Source organism: Epargyreus clarus, unplaced genomic scaffold (genome assembly GCF_041222505.1).
Source record: "Epargyreus clarus isolate Ecla_fem2 unplaced genomic scaffold, WU_Ecla_fem_2.2 ptg000026l, whole genome shotgun sequence".
Lineage (NCBI taxonomy): Eukaryota > Metazoa > Arthropoda > Insecta > Lepidoptera > Hesperiidae > Epargyreus > Epargyreus clarus.
Window position 1 is genome coordinate 16,166,471 of NW_027332233.1, and position 15,166 is coordinate 16,181,636.

A 15,166-nucleotide genomic window follows, 5' to 3' on the forward strand; every position below is an offset into this window, starting at 1 on the left:
CTAAATGTTTTTATATGAACTGATTATATCTCAGATTTTTTTCATCTCAGACTATGCATTACATATGTGAGAAGAAATCTACTTGAAAGGGTAACATGGTATATGGGTTCTAAATATGAGCTAATAATGATTTAGGCATAAAAATTTGATTATGCAAAAGTTTATTATTATTTTTCACATCAAACAAAGTGTAGGCCAAAATAGCATTTGAATCTGTTTTTCGAAGAAATAAACAACAAATGTGTGGCGATAGATTTAATCTTAACAGTTACTTTGTGATTACAACTTTATTAATAATATTTACATGAAAGTAAAAGTTCAGTATAGTTCAAATACAATGATTACAATGTTACAATTTTTTGGGTGAAATGTACAAACTTAATGTAAACAAGCTTGTTAACTATAATTATATTAGTTAACAAGCAACCCGCCCCTGGGTAGAGTGGCATTTTATACATTTTCTTTAGGTCACAGTGAACTGATTATATTAATTACCAATCATTGTATTCTTCAGCCTATTTACACAAAATCTTAATAAATTATACACCAAAACCTTTCCGACGAATCATTCTATCCATTGGTGAGAACTGCATAAAAATCAGTTCAGTAGTTGTGAGTCTATTGCGTTCATACAGACAGACAAAGACGGCAAAGAACTTTATAGTATAATATGTATAGGTTTCAGTATAGTTCTCTTCTCTCCTGCAGATAATTTCTGTCTCTATCGCGCTTTACCGTTACATCGCCCCTGGTTCGTGGCAGTTACAATAATGACATTATTTTATACATAATTGAGATTCAAGCAAATTCAAGGAATGTTTTATCAGTCTAACATTTTCCATAATACTAATATCTAGCTTAAATATATCTGTTAAGAAATCATTTTTGATAATACAATATTTATGACAATAAAAATGCTTACACACTTTTACACGTATTTATTTCTAAGCTTCATATAATAATAACTGACATCTCGATATTTCAAATACAGCTTACATTTTATTAATATACACTTATTAAGGCTCTTATATAGCTGCTTGTAATATTTTCAAATATATTCCGGTAATTTTAATCTGGCGACCAATACTTTAACTAACTTAATTCATATTATTTGTGCCTACTGCCTATATTATCCAATAATTTGACAACTTAAAATGTATTCCAATAAAGTAACAAACTCAAAAAAATCGGAAGGGACGGAGCTAAGACTACACGGTGCTTAATAGCGTAAGCAACATTCGGGTTTATAAAAGATACATATTGTAAACATGCAAAATATAAACAATGGTAAATAAATGTTAAATTGATGTAACAATCATTTATCAAATATAATTTTCCCCTAAATTATATAGTATAATATAAATTATATATTTTACATAAGCACACCCTTCTATGGTATATCTTAAATAAAGATATTAACCCTGAAAAAAAAATGTATTTATGTTACATGTTGATAAAAATACTTATCCATTAATTGATTTAATAGTTACATTATTATTTTCTCTTATAGCTGCAATAGATATTGTTTAATTAACGAAGTGGCATTCTCATTCTTATGTTATTAATTTTAAAGTTGTCTCACAGTTATAACATAGTTTGACAAAGTAAAACATACAAGCTGATTTTAATCACATGGTTTATATATCTAACGTTTAAAAACCAATACGCCAACTATATGTTAATATTTCGTAATTACGACAATATTTCATGATGATGAGCAGACCGTTGCACTGTAGATAATTGGTGTACGCAGACATTTATAGAAGTGGTTCCGATATTTACGGATATAGACGTGCTTCGGCTCAAACGGACCCCAAAGTAAGACTATTGGCAGAAAACGTCCAAGTAAATGCTACCTAATTTCTAATTGTGTAATATTTTCGAGAACTATCCTTAAATGATTTATGATAATAAACTTTACTAATGTTCATTCTATTCATATGTAAGGGCTGTATAATAACATCACTTATATCACTAAAAACAGCTCTATGTACGGTGCGGGGCAAGAGGCAAATCCTAATCCACGTACCCCACTATCTAACGAAATGCTCGTGAACGCCACCTCGCGGCCACGACCGCGGCCGGTGGGGGTGGTGCGCACATACCCTACTCTAACGAAATGCTCGTGAACGCCACCTCGTGTACCCTACTGTCGAAATGATAATGGACGCCACCTCGTGAGCTCGCCGCGGCCGGCGGGGTGGTGGGGGGTGGTGTGGCTACACGTGGTGGTGCGGCGCGCCGGGCAGCGTGGAGAGCGCGGGGCGGCGCGCGGCGCGGCGCTAGCACGGCGCGTCGGCGAGCGGCGCGGCGGCCAGCAGCTGCCGCGTCGACGACGACGAGCTGTACGACTCGCCCGACGACCGCACGCTCGACGTCGACAGCGGGGTACCTGCGCACGGGACTTTTTATAACCATCATTTATTTATACGATTACAGGTGAATGTTTCATGTGTGAGTGGCTTACTTCAAAACTATAAGGAATAGCGTAAAATGATAAAAATAAGTTATGGAGTTGATTTCGATTAAAGCTCATTCTACGATATTTATAGTTAATTTTAGAAAAAAAAAAACTGTATTATGACGCCATCGATTAATGCCTACGTATTTTATCTATTATATATAATAAAATGTTCATTCTTAATGTAATTATGATAGATCACAAGGTTATTACTTCCCAATAAACTAAATTAAATAAATAATCAATTCGTATTATAAATAAAAACATACCAGGCAGGGAAGTAACGTGGTGCGGCAAGGCCCAGCGCTGCGGCGCGCACTCGTGGGCCACTGTGGGCGCTTCCTGCAACAATAGCCAATCACATTTCAATTACTCGCTTAGACTGCATTCCTTTTAAATTGAACTGAAGACCGAATCCAGCTTACAAAACCTTCACTTTTTATACGCTTATTAAAGTATAACGAAGACAACGAATGAATGTCTTGTATTTTTAATTATTCAAAATTTGATAGGTACTATCGAATGTAAAGTTCCATAAAGTGACTTCGGTCAATATTGAAATGCGGTGAAACGAACTACCCAAATTAATAACACAACATGGCTTGCGTGGCTAGTTAAGTACCAATGGATGCGAATGCGAACACAACTGTGAACAACGATGCGAACTGAACAGAACGATGCGAACGAAACAAACGGCGGCGGCACACTGAAAGCGAGGCGACAGCTACCTACTGAGTTACTGACGGTTGAGCCGGCGACACACCCACACCACATTTAACCAAAATTAATCATGTTCTGTTATAATTCATTTCCGAACCCTTTTGAACATTATTTATTAATAATCTCGAATAATTCCCCTTTTCCCAGTCCCCATTTTGTCTAATGTTATTTAAAATATCAAATTATTTTTATTTACCTTAATTATTTGATCGCAGCAATAAGATTATATTTTAAATCATCAGATAATTTTATTTTAGTATACACCCTATTTCCCATAACATACTATGTTCGTATTCTTATTTATTGTAATAGCAAACTATTCCCCCAAATATGACAGAAGAGCCATCAACTAAACGTCCTGACTCCTGTACTAATCACTATTTTTCATTATATTGTTGAAGCTAACTATCCCCCTGACGGTGTGTGGGTCGCCGCCGGCGTGACTTACGCTGGTCTTGGGCACGGTGAGGATGGTGGTGGCGGTGTCCTCGGGCGTGAAATAGTCGGAGTCGTCGGCGCCGCCCGCCGAGCCCGCGCCGCCGGACCGCTCCGCTGCGCACAACACGCGCTTACCGCACACACTCCACACGGACACCACCCACATACACAGGGCGAGACACTCTCCACGTAGGCGGGGGTTATTTTGTTCGAAAAGAGGTCTCCAGATAGCTTAGTTACTGTCATTCCGCAAAACACACAATACACACTCGGATAGATAAACAAGAAATATAAATGGCAAAAAAATGCCCCAAAAAATAATTGTTATATTGTTAGTTTTATACTTTATCGTATACGTAAACATTTACAAAATCTATCATGTACGTACTTCAAAAGTAGACGCGTACGACACCAGCGTGCATTTATTTTTAGGGCAAACACGTGGAGTCGCACAGACTCCTACGAATTAGTCCCACCACTATCGTCCACACGTGCAATTATAAATTGATTGATGGATTTCCCGTATATAAATATTCATAACCAACCTCAAACGAAATTCAGATATAACCATAAAACATTCTTATCACTTAAGATTTAAATGTCTCATGCACCAGCGTATTCTGATATCCAACCTTCACATCGAAACAAAACAGGTGTTTTAGAGAAGAATAAACAAATCTGTCATTTTTTGCAAACAAATTACAAAAACCCACACACAGTTTCCACCATTACAAAACTTACACAAACTCCAGAAAGTCCAAAAACAGCAGAAGGTTACACAAACTTCAAAGTTATAATTACATAAAGCTATATCATTTGTCAAAGTTTTATGTCATAAGTTCTTTACACAATATTACACAATAAAATTGACCTGTATCAATATGTGGCGAGCTTATATTTTAAACCAGTCATATTAATAAAAGGATTATATATTATACTGTTTTGGTAAACAGTAACTGATAATTAATTATTTTCTATTATTTCGTGAACAGATGATATAGCTTCAATATTGTAAAAAAGTTACCCCTACAGCATATAATTATAAAGTTATCTACCCATTCCTGACTTTGCCAGGCACGGGTCTCCTCTCACACAAATAATTATTTATTACATATTAAAAATATAGATAAGATAGTTATAAACATTTATAATAGGATTCTATAAAGATGTAAGTAAATTTATTGATAATTCACACAACAACGAAACTTAATATATTTCGAAAAAAGTCTACTTCTCAGCTTAATATAAGGCGAACTAATTATCTAAGTAATAAATCTTAATACTCATGGATGATTCCTATTGCAGCACTATCTAAACGAAAATTACGGCCAATAAAATCCAAATAAGCATGTCTGAATTGAATGATTTTGATATTTTATGACAACAATTTATTGAGTTTTCGAGGCTGCGGAATTGCTAAATGCTTAACTTTTGTATGCAATAATCTGAAAGTATATTTTTATGTCATTTAGAAAGGTGTAAAGCTTAAAGGCTTCTGAATTACGCAAGTCTGTATCATATCTAAAATGTGTGAAATTAAACTTAAACTTAACCTTAAGTTTAATTAAACTTAAACTTAAGTTTATTTTTTTAGTAAGTTTAAACTTTGTGTCATTAGAGCCCTGCACTGTACATACTCCTTCGTAATCAACTTAAAGTCGTGTCAAATTTGAAAATATTGCACTGAGCTCAGGTCAGGTCAGCTCTGAATTTGTGACGCTCCTTGTATTGGTTGCTGAGTAACAGTGCCAGCTGCACAGAGGTTCCTTGCAGGGACGAGACCCGTGTCCGGCAATGTGGGCGTGGCAAGTGCATGTGTGTGTTCCGTGTTGTGTTGTGTGTGTGTGTGTGTGTGTGCGTGTGTGTTGTGCGTGTGGTGTGTGTGCGTGTGGTGTGTGTGTGTGTGATATGTGTGCGCTAGTATGTGCATGTACTGACAGTGCAGCGGCTCGGGCTCGTCGGTGTCGGTGTCGTCGATGTGCGCCAGCGCCGCACCGCCGCGAGTGCCGCCCTTCAGGATCTGTGACCGACAAATATAACATTTCATCAAGATCATCATCATAAATCCAGAATCGTTTTTTTGAAATAAAATATGACATAAATAATATCAAATATCATGATAAGGACCTGAAGAAACCGAAAAACTACAAAACTTGTATATTGTTACGAGTGTCTCGCAAAGACTAAATAATAATGACGCTTTCTACAATAACAGTCCCACACTAGGATTTTTCCTGCGAGTGCCATTGACACACAAAGGCGAATAAAAAATACCAATTTGATCCAATACAGGAACCTAATTTAGCATTTCTTTACATTTGTTGCGACTTCCCGTTACTCGTCACTTTCACATTCTGTACATATATAGGTTCTGAACTGAGACAGTTGGAGCACAGCCGCTTCCCGGGTACATTCATGTAACCAGGAGGGATATCTATCTTTCTTTTTTATAATATAGGAGTAGCAGACGAGCATGCAGTCCACCTGATGATAAGTGGCTACTGCTGCCCATGGACATCTGTAATCAACCCCAGATAGGATTACATATTCCTACCTGAGGTCGGCCACAGATGCGCCGGAACTAACTGAGGACTAAGCTGGAACGCCTCCGAAAAGTATGTCTCCCTTCACACCCTTCCAAAAGGAACACAGCAGCACCTAACAATTCAGTTATTAGGCTGAAATAGGTGTGGCGGTGGTGCCGCCGGAGTCGAACCACAAAGGGTTCTACCATCTTCGAACCTTCGTATCTTTACCAAACATGTTGGTTATGACACCCAGAGCACACTACGTGTTAGTCCGGTATGATGACTGGTCCACTACGCTGACGCGAGAGCTCACCCCGTTGGGCGGCATCTGCGAGAGCAGTGGCGAGCGGCGCTCGGCGTCGCTGTCGGGCTCGGCGTCGGCCGCGTCGCCCGCCAGCGCGCCCTCCGCCTCCAGCGCCTCCTCCTCCTCGCCAGCGTGCTCCGAGTTCAGCGAACTCTGTAGTAATACCAAAATTATGTAATATGAGTGCAAGGACTTCTAATTTATTTTTAAAAGCAATAAAACCACGGTTATCTTTAGAGTAAAAGAAACACGTGATGTCAGCATGCGGTGAAACTTGGCTTATGTTACAGCAAGAAGGAACTTAATAAATAATAAATGAAAGTGTTCAGTTTTGTCTATGGTTCTACGGATTAATTATCTGTCGTTGGTATTAATTTTAATCTGTAGGATTAAAAGCATAGAGATTTATAGTTTGAATTAGTTCGTTGTAATGTCGTTGTCGTCGTGTCGTTCGCGGTGGTGTATGCCACCACCGGGATAAACTTGTTCGAGAAGCTTCGGAGTCGTCGGTCGCGCTCGCGCATTTTTTTCGTTTTAGTTATACTCCGAAGTAGAAGCCACTATTCGTATTCGTAGCGTTTCCTTTAAATTCGCGTTAACTTCATTGTTCGCGGTGCCACGTGCTGTAAGATCGACGCCACGTGAGAAGAGGAAGAAGGTAGAGGTAACCGGTAGACCATTCCGAGGTAAGACTAGCTAGCTCGAGCTTAGGGTGAGTTGAAGGTGCCTTATACCTAGTACAAGAGGCTGCGCCCATCAGCAGCAGGTGAGTGCGTGACCCTATAGCACTTTGCATCTTATTTTTCGTATATACAGTCCACTTAACCTTCTTCGGGACACGGTCATCCTGTCCATCGAAGAGAGGAACATTCGGTTCCTTATTTGTTGTAACGGCCGCGGAAATCTTAATATTTTCGGTCTCGGAGCCGAATTCATAACATTTTTGGTCTTCGAGACGAATTCATAACATTTTTGGCCATCGTGCCGGATGTATGTTTAACAGAAAGATATAGTCCACGTCAGACTTCTAGTCCGCTCTGAATTTGTGTGATACTCTGTAACATACTTCTAACGCAACTATGTACCCGTGCGAAAGAGCGGGCAGCGGAGGGTGCCGGGAGGGACCCGCGCCGTTTTCGTCCCGCTAATATCTACAATTTGCTATTGCGACGCGAATCGTTTCTATATTCGGAGCGGACTAGCAGTTTAGTGCAGCTTTACTTACCACAATGTCACAGACACTGTCTACTAACATTAAAAAAAAACAAACAGTGCAACTGCCAAAAGCTAAAGATACATGACGACGACCTGGCCACTCTACCTTGGAGACCTTGTCAACATTGTTAAGGCTGGTCTGGCTGTAGAGCAGCGAACCGGCCGCCTTCTCCTCGGCGCGCTTGGCCTCCTCCTCACGCGCCAGTAGCACCGACATACGGAACTAAAGAACAAAAATTATTAACATATTTATTTAGTAATAGTTAACACCTTGATTTCGTTTCAAAGGAGAACTGATTTGACGGAATTATCGATCGCATATCGTTGTTAAAACTGACATTACATCCATTTGACAATAAATTTTGTATATTATTTAAATTTGTGTGTATGTTATAGCGTTAACATTTTTTCCGTCTATGTTTAGTACCTCTGGAGTGAGAGGTTCTTTCTTGTTGCCCTTGGTGTCGTCCTTGGAGCCACTGCCCAGGCTTGTTGATGAGCTGCGCTCCAAATTGCAACGGTTTAGTATTTCAGCTGCCTGTAAATAATAATTCATTGTTATTTAATAATCGTTATTATAATCGTTCGTTATTTAGTAATCGGTTAGCTGCACGTCGAATTGGACTGATGTTGGTGGATGGTTAAGACTGATATGGAACGTGTATCACAATCAGTCGGTTTGTGTGTATACATATTAATGCAAATTTGCACACGTATAGTTTCTTTCGCCGCTTCTTCTCCATAGCGAAACACCTTCCGAAGCGGTGGTAGCTTGTTGACTTTCAAAACGTGTACGATATGAATAAATTTGTAATAAATGAATTGAACTTGACCTGCGACGCGGTGTCGGTGTCGGGGCTGGCGATGGCGGGCGCGGCGGCGGGGGGCGGGGGACGCGCGCGGGCCGCCGGCGGACCGTTCAGCGCCTCGATCAGCGACACCGGCTCGTAGCCCGCCGGGATGTTCTCCATGCTGCCCTGCACGCCCAACACATACATTATATTAGTTGCGCTTAGTATCAAGACTACTCTAGTACCTCTACCCATAAAGCTATTTGTAGACTTAGCTAAAAAAAATGTAGATAACAAACAAGATCAAAATTAAACTCAAGAATTCAGTCTAGTCAACATACAGCGCGTGAGACATCAGCTCAAACGAGTGGACCCCATTCACGTAAAATTAATGAACTTTAAATTATATCACATTTACGGCACATTGCCATTTTTACTTTTAAACTTGCAAACAATTTGTTATTTGTATATTATTGCCTCAATTTTAATAAATAATCGCATACTACTTTATAAAGTTACATATTTAGTATCACAGTTATAAATATATGCGTTGTGTACTGACGTCTGGCGGGCTGGCGGCGGGCAGCAGCGCGGGCGAGGCGGGCGGGCCGGCCAGCCGCTGCAGCGCGCGGATCTGCAGCAGCGCGCGGAAGGGCGCGCGGCAGATGGGGCAGTTGTTGGCCTGGTAGCGCAGCGAGTCCGCGCACGAGTTGCACAGGCACAGGTGCCGGCACGGCAGGATCAGCGTGTCGCGCACGTCGCACATGCAGATCACGCACTCCGATCCGCCGTCCTCTGTCTCCTCGTCTGAACTCGGCTGCAATTAAATCAAACCTCTTTGATAAGAAACACTTCGTTTTTGTATATACAGGATAAACAAAAACTAAGTTTACTGAACTATATTTTAGAATGTGTGTTTAGAATAAGTACCAAAATAATTCTCTTAAGCAATGACATCTACTAAAGATCTACATAAGTATTGTTCTTATACCTAAACTAACTTAACCAGGAAAAAATAGAATAAATAACTTCTATGTAAAAAAACAAGATCTATTCATTAATATTCGAAAAAAGGTTTTGGAAGTACTTAACAAATTGATTATAAGTTAATAGTTTTTTAATTGTTATGTCACCCAGTTGGATTCAATAATTATTTTTTGGTGTTAAAATCCAAGCCCAATAACCCAATGTGCCTCAATTATATTATAAATTACAATGAATAATACAATAATAGTTCCCTAACATTACCTTAGTGTCCAAGTTCTTGTTCTCAATGCCATATATTTCTTGCAACAGGTAGCACAACCCATCCACAAACAGCTTCTGTTTGAGAGCCTTAAGCACATAAGTTCCATCTGTGTGTTTTTCAATGACTGCAATTGTTGTATGTGACTGCCTTATCTCTGTAATAGCAAAATGATATTTAGAAAAAACACACACATATAAATGAACGGAAATAGCAAGTAGGAAACAAATGCTGCATGGCAAAAAATCACCAATTTAAATATCATATTATAAAACTTTACATTACTTATCTTATGAAGTAAGAAAACATTCCCAAAAAAACAACCAATTAAAAATTATTCATACCTTCTTGCCCTTCATCAACCACACAGTAAATGGCGATAGGTATGATCTCGCGATCTGGGCTGAAAGCTAGATCCTCGTCAGCAAACTTGGATGGATCAAACACATGGAGAATTTGACAAAACTGCTGATTTGCTCCTTTCTTGTAGTGATATGTTTGAGATGTCATTGTAGGGTCACGGGGGTAATAGCTAAAATGAGGAGACAATAAATATCAGTACTTAGGAACATGGATAAAGTTATCAAATCTTTTAAAAAGTAACTGATTTTTATTTAATATTCTATAACATGCACTGCTGTGTTCCGGTTTGAAGGGTGTGGTAAGGGAGACATACTTTTCAGAGGCGTACTACCCTAGTCCTCAGGGGTAGCAGCGCATCTGTGGCCGAATTCAGGTAGGAATATCCAATCCTATCTGGGGTTGATTACAGATGTCCATGGGCGGCAATAGCTACTTACCATCAGGTGGACTGCATGCTCGTCTGCTGCTCCCATGTTAGTTAAAAAAAAAAAGTTATTCTGTGGATTCAGAGATAAACCATATAATGTTTTAATGCTTTCAAAATAGTATGCTGGCTTCCGAAATATTAATTAAATCCTGTGTAACATTAAGCTGAAAATTCTAAAGTACTGTACTCTCATACTTACACAACTCCTGTGGGTGTGACCTCTTCAGTGCAGAAATAAAAGATAGTAATGGCACACCTTGCATCACAATCAAATGTAAACTCTATGTTATAATAAGTCCCTTTCCCGTTACACTCCACAGACTTCACCTGATCAGTGATTTTGTTGGTATCATTTATTTTGCCCACCGGTTCTGGACAACGAACAAACCTTAATGACTCCTTACGTATGTAGATGAGGCTCTTCAGAGTTTTGGTTGGTTCGTTTGATTGTGGTGGTGGGTACGGAAACTGTAACGAGGGGGACTATTAACTATATTTCTTTTCAGTTCTTTACATGTACTTTTAGGTTGAATTCAATTGCTTGTGGTTAGAAATTTTAGTTAGTTTGGAATATTTGTCAAAATTTTACTTTACTAATTAAACTTAAAGTTTCCTTCTTGATTAACCCTCTGTTATTCTGTAAACGGGCACAATTTACCTTTCATAATGAGAAGGGTTTAAGCCCTAGTCCATCAACCTGGCCAAGTGCAGATTAATACACTTCACATAGCATTTTCAACTTCTTTCTCTTCCAACAATATAAAACATGTAATAAGTTTCTTAAGTAGAACATTATTCTAGTGATTAGTGTAAGTAAACTATCTACAACGCCAAAACAATAACAGTACTTCTGCCCTTAAGGACATATAGTAAGTTATATGGAAATTACCTACAATCTATAATTTAAAACTTGTGATAATAAGTAATTATACATAGTAAACTGGCGACCATTAGTCTAGTTGGTACTTGTCAAAACTATAAAATAAATATGTTTGTTTTTATTCTGTCAGTTTACACGGATACCTACAGGAGTTGGTCTGCTGCCCAGGAAGTTCAAATCAGCATTTTCTCCAAACAAGTATGCCTCCGGTTGTGGAGTGTCAAACCTTTCTCCACCCATTATAAAATGGCTGCCAAAGTAGTTGCCTGCACAAAACAAATGCATGGTACAGTTTTATTACACATTAAATTGAAATCTACATAACTGTTATTATATACTGTTATAATTTGAAAGTTAAAGTTTGTGGATGTGCACAAAAACTGTACTTAGGAGCTACGTTCCCAAAAAAACATCAAAACATACAACTTTACGTTGCAATTTCCATGATCAAAACCTCTTTACGAAGACAAAGCACTGAAACTATTTATAGATTCTTATGTAAATAATAGAAGACTTAAGCTTATTTGCGAGTGTAAAAACATTTACGTAAACAAATAAAGTATAAAGTTAACAATCTTAAGTGAATAATTGAATAAATATGCTATTTATGGAGGTCATACGCACCTGATCTTGGAGGATACTTATATGCATGGTTGGAGACCACATCGGCTTCTTCAACGCCAGCATGTTGTCTGCTGGTTAATGCCCCCATTTTGTATACTAACAGAACTCGCTGATATATACGAAACAAATAGATTTATCATCAAATATCGGCCTACGAATACCTACTGCTCGTACAAATTATAATGGACTGTTTGACATTGACATTGACGTAAAAGTAAAATAAACGCAATGACGTTTAGCAGACAGTTTATAAACGCAAAAATAAAGTCATTATGACAGGTTCACAGTCGTTCAACAATTGTTGTAGTATTATTGACTATTTCCCGGAAATATCATTTTTGCCTTTTTTGTTATTAAAATTATATATTCAATGTATTCGTTCGTTTTCGATTTAATTTGATTTTACTTTTATGTATTACAATAATTCAAAGTTCGTTTTGACATATGTTTAATCTGTATTACGTATGTTATGTGTGCTTTATCGACTTGACAGCTCTCTTTTGCGAAGAAACGGTGTCACTTTGTGGAGGTACATATTCGTTTTGTTGTTAAATCTGTTGAAATCTGGATAACGCATGGATATTATTGCTTGATATAAAAACGGTATTTCCTTTAGTGATTACTCAGTTTATATTTTGGTATATTTCAGATCACAATGGGGCGCCGACCAGCTAGATGGTATGTTGTCAAAATTTTGCATCTTCGGTGTTATCATACTTTCATACAGCTTTTGGTATTGATTATTATGTGATTATTTACAGTTATCGGTACTGTAAAAACAAACCGTACCCAAAATCACGGTTTTGCCGTGGTGTGCCTGACCCGAAGATCCGTATCTTCGACTTGGGTAAGAAGAAGGCGACGGTGGACGACTTCCCGCTATGTGTCCACCTGGTGTCGGATGAGTACGAGCAACTGAGTTCAGAGGCGCTGGAAGCGGGCCGTATTTGCTGCAACAAGTACTTGGTGAAGAACTGCGGCAAGGATCAGTTCCACATCCGCATGAGGCTTCACCCCTTCCACGTTATCCGCATCAACAAAATGTTATCGTGCGCTGGAGCTGATCGGTATGTACATTTTTCAGTTTCTTTTTTTACCTCAAACATTGCGATATTATAAATATTATATTATGGTTTTTGGACTAAGTATAAAATTAAAGCTAAGACTTACTATATAATCATTACAGATTATAGTATCAATATATTGGTATTACTAGATGTGGACCATAATTAGACTCATTTTAGTATATCTAAATGTTGCTGTTTAGTCATGCCTATTGAACTTTAAATGGTTTGATACCAGGTAGTTTTTGAAGTATATTCTATTGTATGCACATGGTCAGGAATATCTACTACTTAGTACACAGTAATTATTACTTGTACAACGTTTACATACTTTTTGAACTGGATTACAGATTTTCTTTTCTTTAAAATACTCTGAGGATTAGTTAGTATTGTGAAATTGTGGAAGAAAAATTTCACAATATTATCCAATAATTATTAAATTTCGCTCAGTCATCATGAAAATCTTTCAATGGCTACTCGTCATTACAGTATCACTCATAAACTACGACTTGGCAATCTAGAGCTACTTATACTATAAATCATCTGATATACATTATCAGCTGCAATGGTATTGGAACAAAAGAAAATCCATTTGTTAATCTACATATGAGAAGTCAATTCTTTTTTTTAATTTGAATGTATACAATAGTAATAAATGTTTTACTTTATTATCTGACTATGGACTGTTTTTTGAGCACATACATGTTATATTTATTAGCATGCTCTAAATAGCTTGTTGGATTTGAACATATGAGTTGTCACTGGATGCATCTAAATTGCGGGAGTAACCATAGGCTATATTAATAAGCTGTCTTCTTTATGTTGTAATAATAATTGCTAGTTTTAATAAATGCATATAGTATTATTTGAAATGTAAACTGATGAACCAAGAGTATTGATAGCCCACTGTCAAGGCAGGGTCAAATCACAGGTCCACCTGATTTTTAAAGTTATGTACGTATTAGAATTATTTATCACTTGCTAAAGTGAAGGAAAACATTGTGACAAAATACTGAAATCCCTACTCTTACGGAAGGACAATAAAGCTTAACTTTAATAATTGTAACATATCTGAACTGTAATAGTATCTGGAGGCACGGTAGTGCCTCCTCCAAGTCAAGCCAAAAAACAAAAAAGATGGCATGGCTGTACCATACCTTTCTCGAAGCAATTCAGGCCATTTTTGATGCCACTCACTTACTGACTGACCGATCATCAAAATTCTAAGGCACTTCTAGCAGACATAGAATGTTAATTACTATAATTAGTAATCACTAGTAGCGCTCTGACTCAAGTAGTAAAAAAATTATAACAAAGATATGTGATCTTTTTAAATTCCAGGCTCCAGACTGGGATGCGTGGTGCGTTCGGCAAGCCACAGGGCACAGTCGCGCGTGTGAGGATCGGCCAGCCCATCATGTCGGTGCGCTCCAGTGACCGCTGGAAGGCGCAAGTCATTGAGGCGCTGCGTCGTGCCAAGTTCAAGTTCCCTGGACGTCAGAAGGTAGGCAATCTAATTGTTATTTTTACCTTACAGTAAAACAACTCCAAAAGAAGTAATTATAAGGTTTGAAACTGAGTGCCGAAGTCTATAATAATCGTACTAATGTGTGGAAATGGTTCTTAAATGTCTGTAAATGATTTTGATTACTTTTAGTATAAATCTGACAGTTTCACTTGCATATTTAAATAAAAATTACATGTACAGATGTAATTAATATGCATTCTTCACGTATATTGCAAAATTTCAAGTACTGATGAGATACATATTACTTTTTCAGATCTATGTTTCCAAGAAATGGGGTTTCACAAAGTACGACCGTGATGAGTTCGAGAAGCTGCGTGAGGAAGGCCGCCTGGCGAACGACGGCTGCAACGTGCGCTACCGCCCCGAGCACGGACCCCTCGACTCGTGGAGGAAAGTCCAAACCGAGATCTACAGTGTATAAACTGTGCTGAGCACCAATAAACTGTATACATTTTATCCAAATCTTTAATTTTATTTCAACCCATTATACGAAATACAAGTTTTCAGTAAATAAGAAATTACGAAATATTTTTCGGTAACACTCACATATGTTACCATACCAATCCAGAAAATATGA

At 38.0% G+C, this 15,166-nt stretch overlaps 2 protein-coding genes across 6 annotated transcripts; one reads left to right on the forward strand and one right to left on the reverse strand.

Annotated features, from left to right (window-relative positions):
- Positions 1-240: 240 nt before the first annotated feature.
- On the reverse strand, positions 241-12,185 carry Mrgn1 (Mahogunin ring finger 1). Of its 5 annotated transcripts, none has more exons than XM_073087332.1 (14): positions 11,998-12,185; positions 11,521-11,639; positions 10,693-10,961; positions 10,048-10,235; positions 9,706-9,860; positions 9,020-9,274; positions 8,500-8,643; positions 8,094-8,204; positions 7,773-7,889; positions 6,461-6,604; positions 5,558-5,639; positions 3,630-3,733; positions 2,731-2,803; positions 241-2,392 (listed from the first exon to the last, which is right to left on the reverse strand). In XM_073087332.1, exons 1-14 carry the CDS (start codon positions 12,083-12,085, stop codon positions 2,283-2,285), a joined length of 1,959 nt encoding a protein of 652 aa, XP_072943433.1. In that variant the 5' UTR covers positions 12,086-12,185; the 3' UTR covers positions 241-2,282. The 5 variants fall into 5 exon arrangements, 4 of the variants coding, with proteins under 4 accessions (XP_072943433.1, XP_072943432.1, XP_072943431.1 ...); XM_073087331.1 differs by having other exon boundaries at positions 241-2,404; XM_073087330.1 differs by having other exon boundaries at positions 10,693-10,976.
- Positions 12,186-12,467: 282 nt separating this feature from the next.
- On the forward strand, positions 12,468-15,045 carry RpL10 (ribosomal protein L10). Its single transcript, XM_073087699.1, has 5 exons — positions 12,468-12,526; positions 12,647-12,675; positions 12,759-13,064; positions 14,403-14,565; positions 14,843-15,045. Exons 2-5 carry the CDS (start codon positions 12,653-12,655, stop codon positions 15,008-15,010), a joined length of 660 nt encoding a protein of 219 aa, XP_072943800.1. The 5' UTR covers positions 12,468-12,526; positions 12,647-12,652; the 3' UTR covers positions 15,011-15,045.
- The last annotated feature ends 121 nt before the right edge of the window (positions 15,046-15,166 follow it).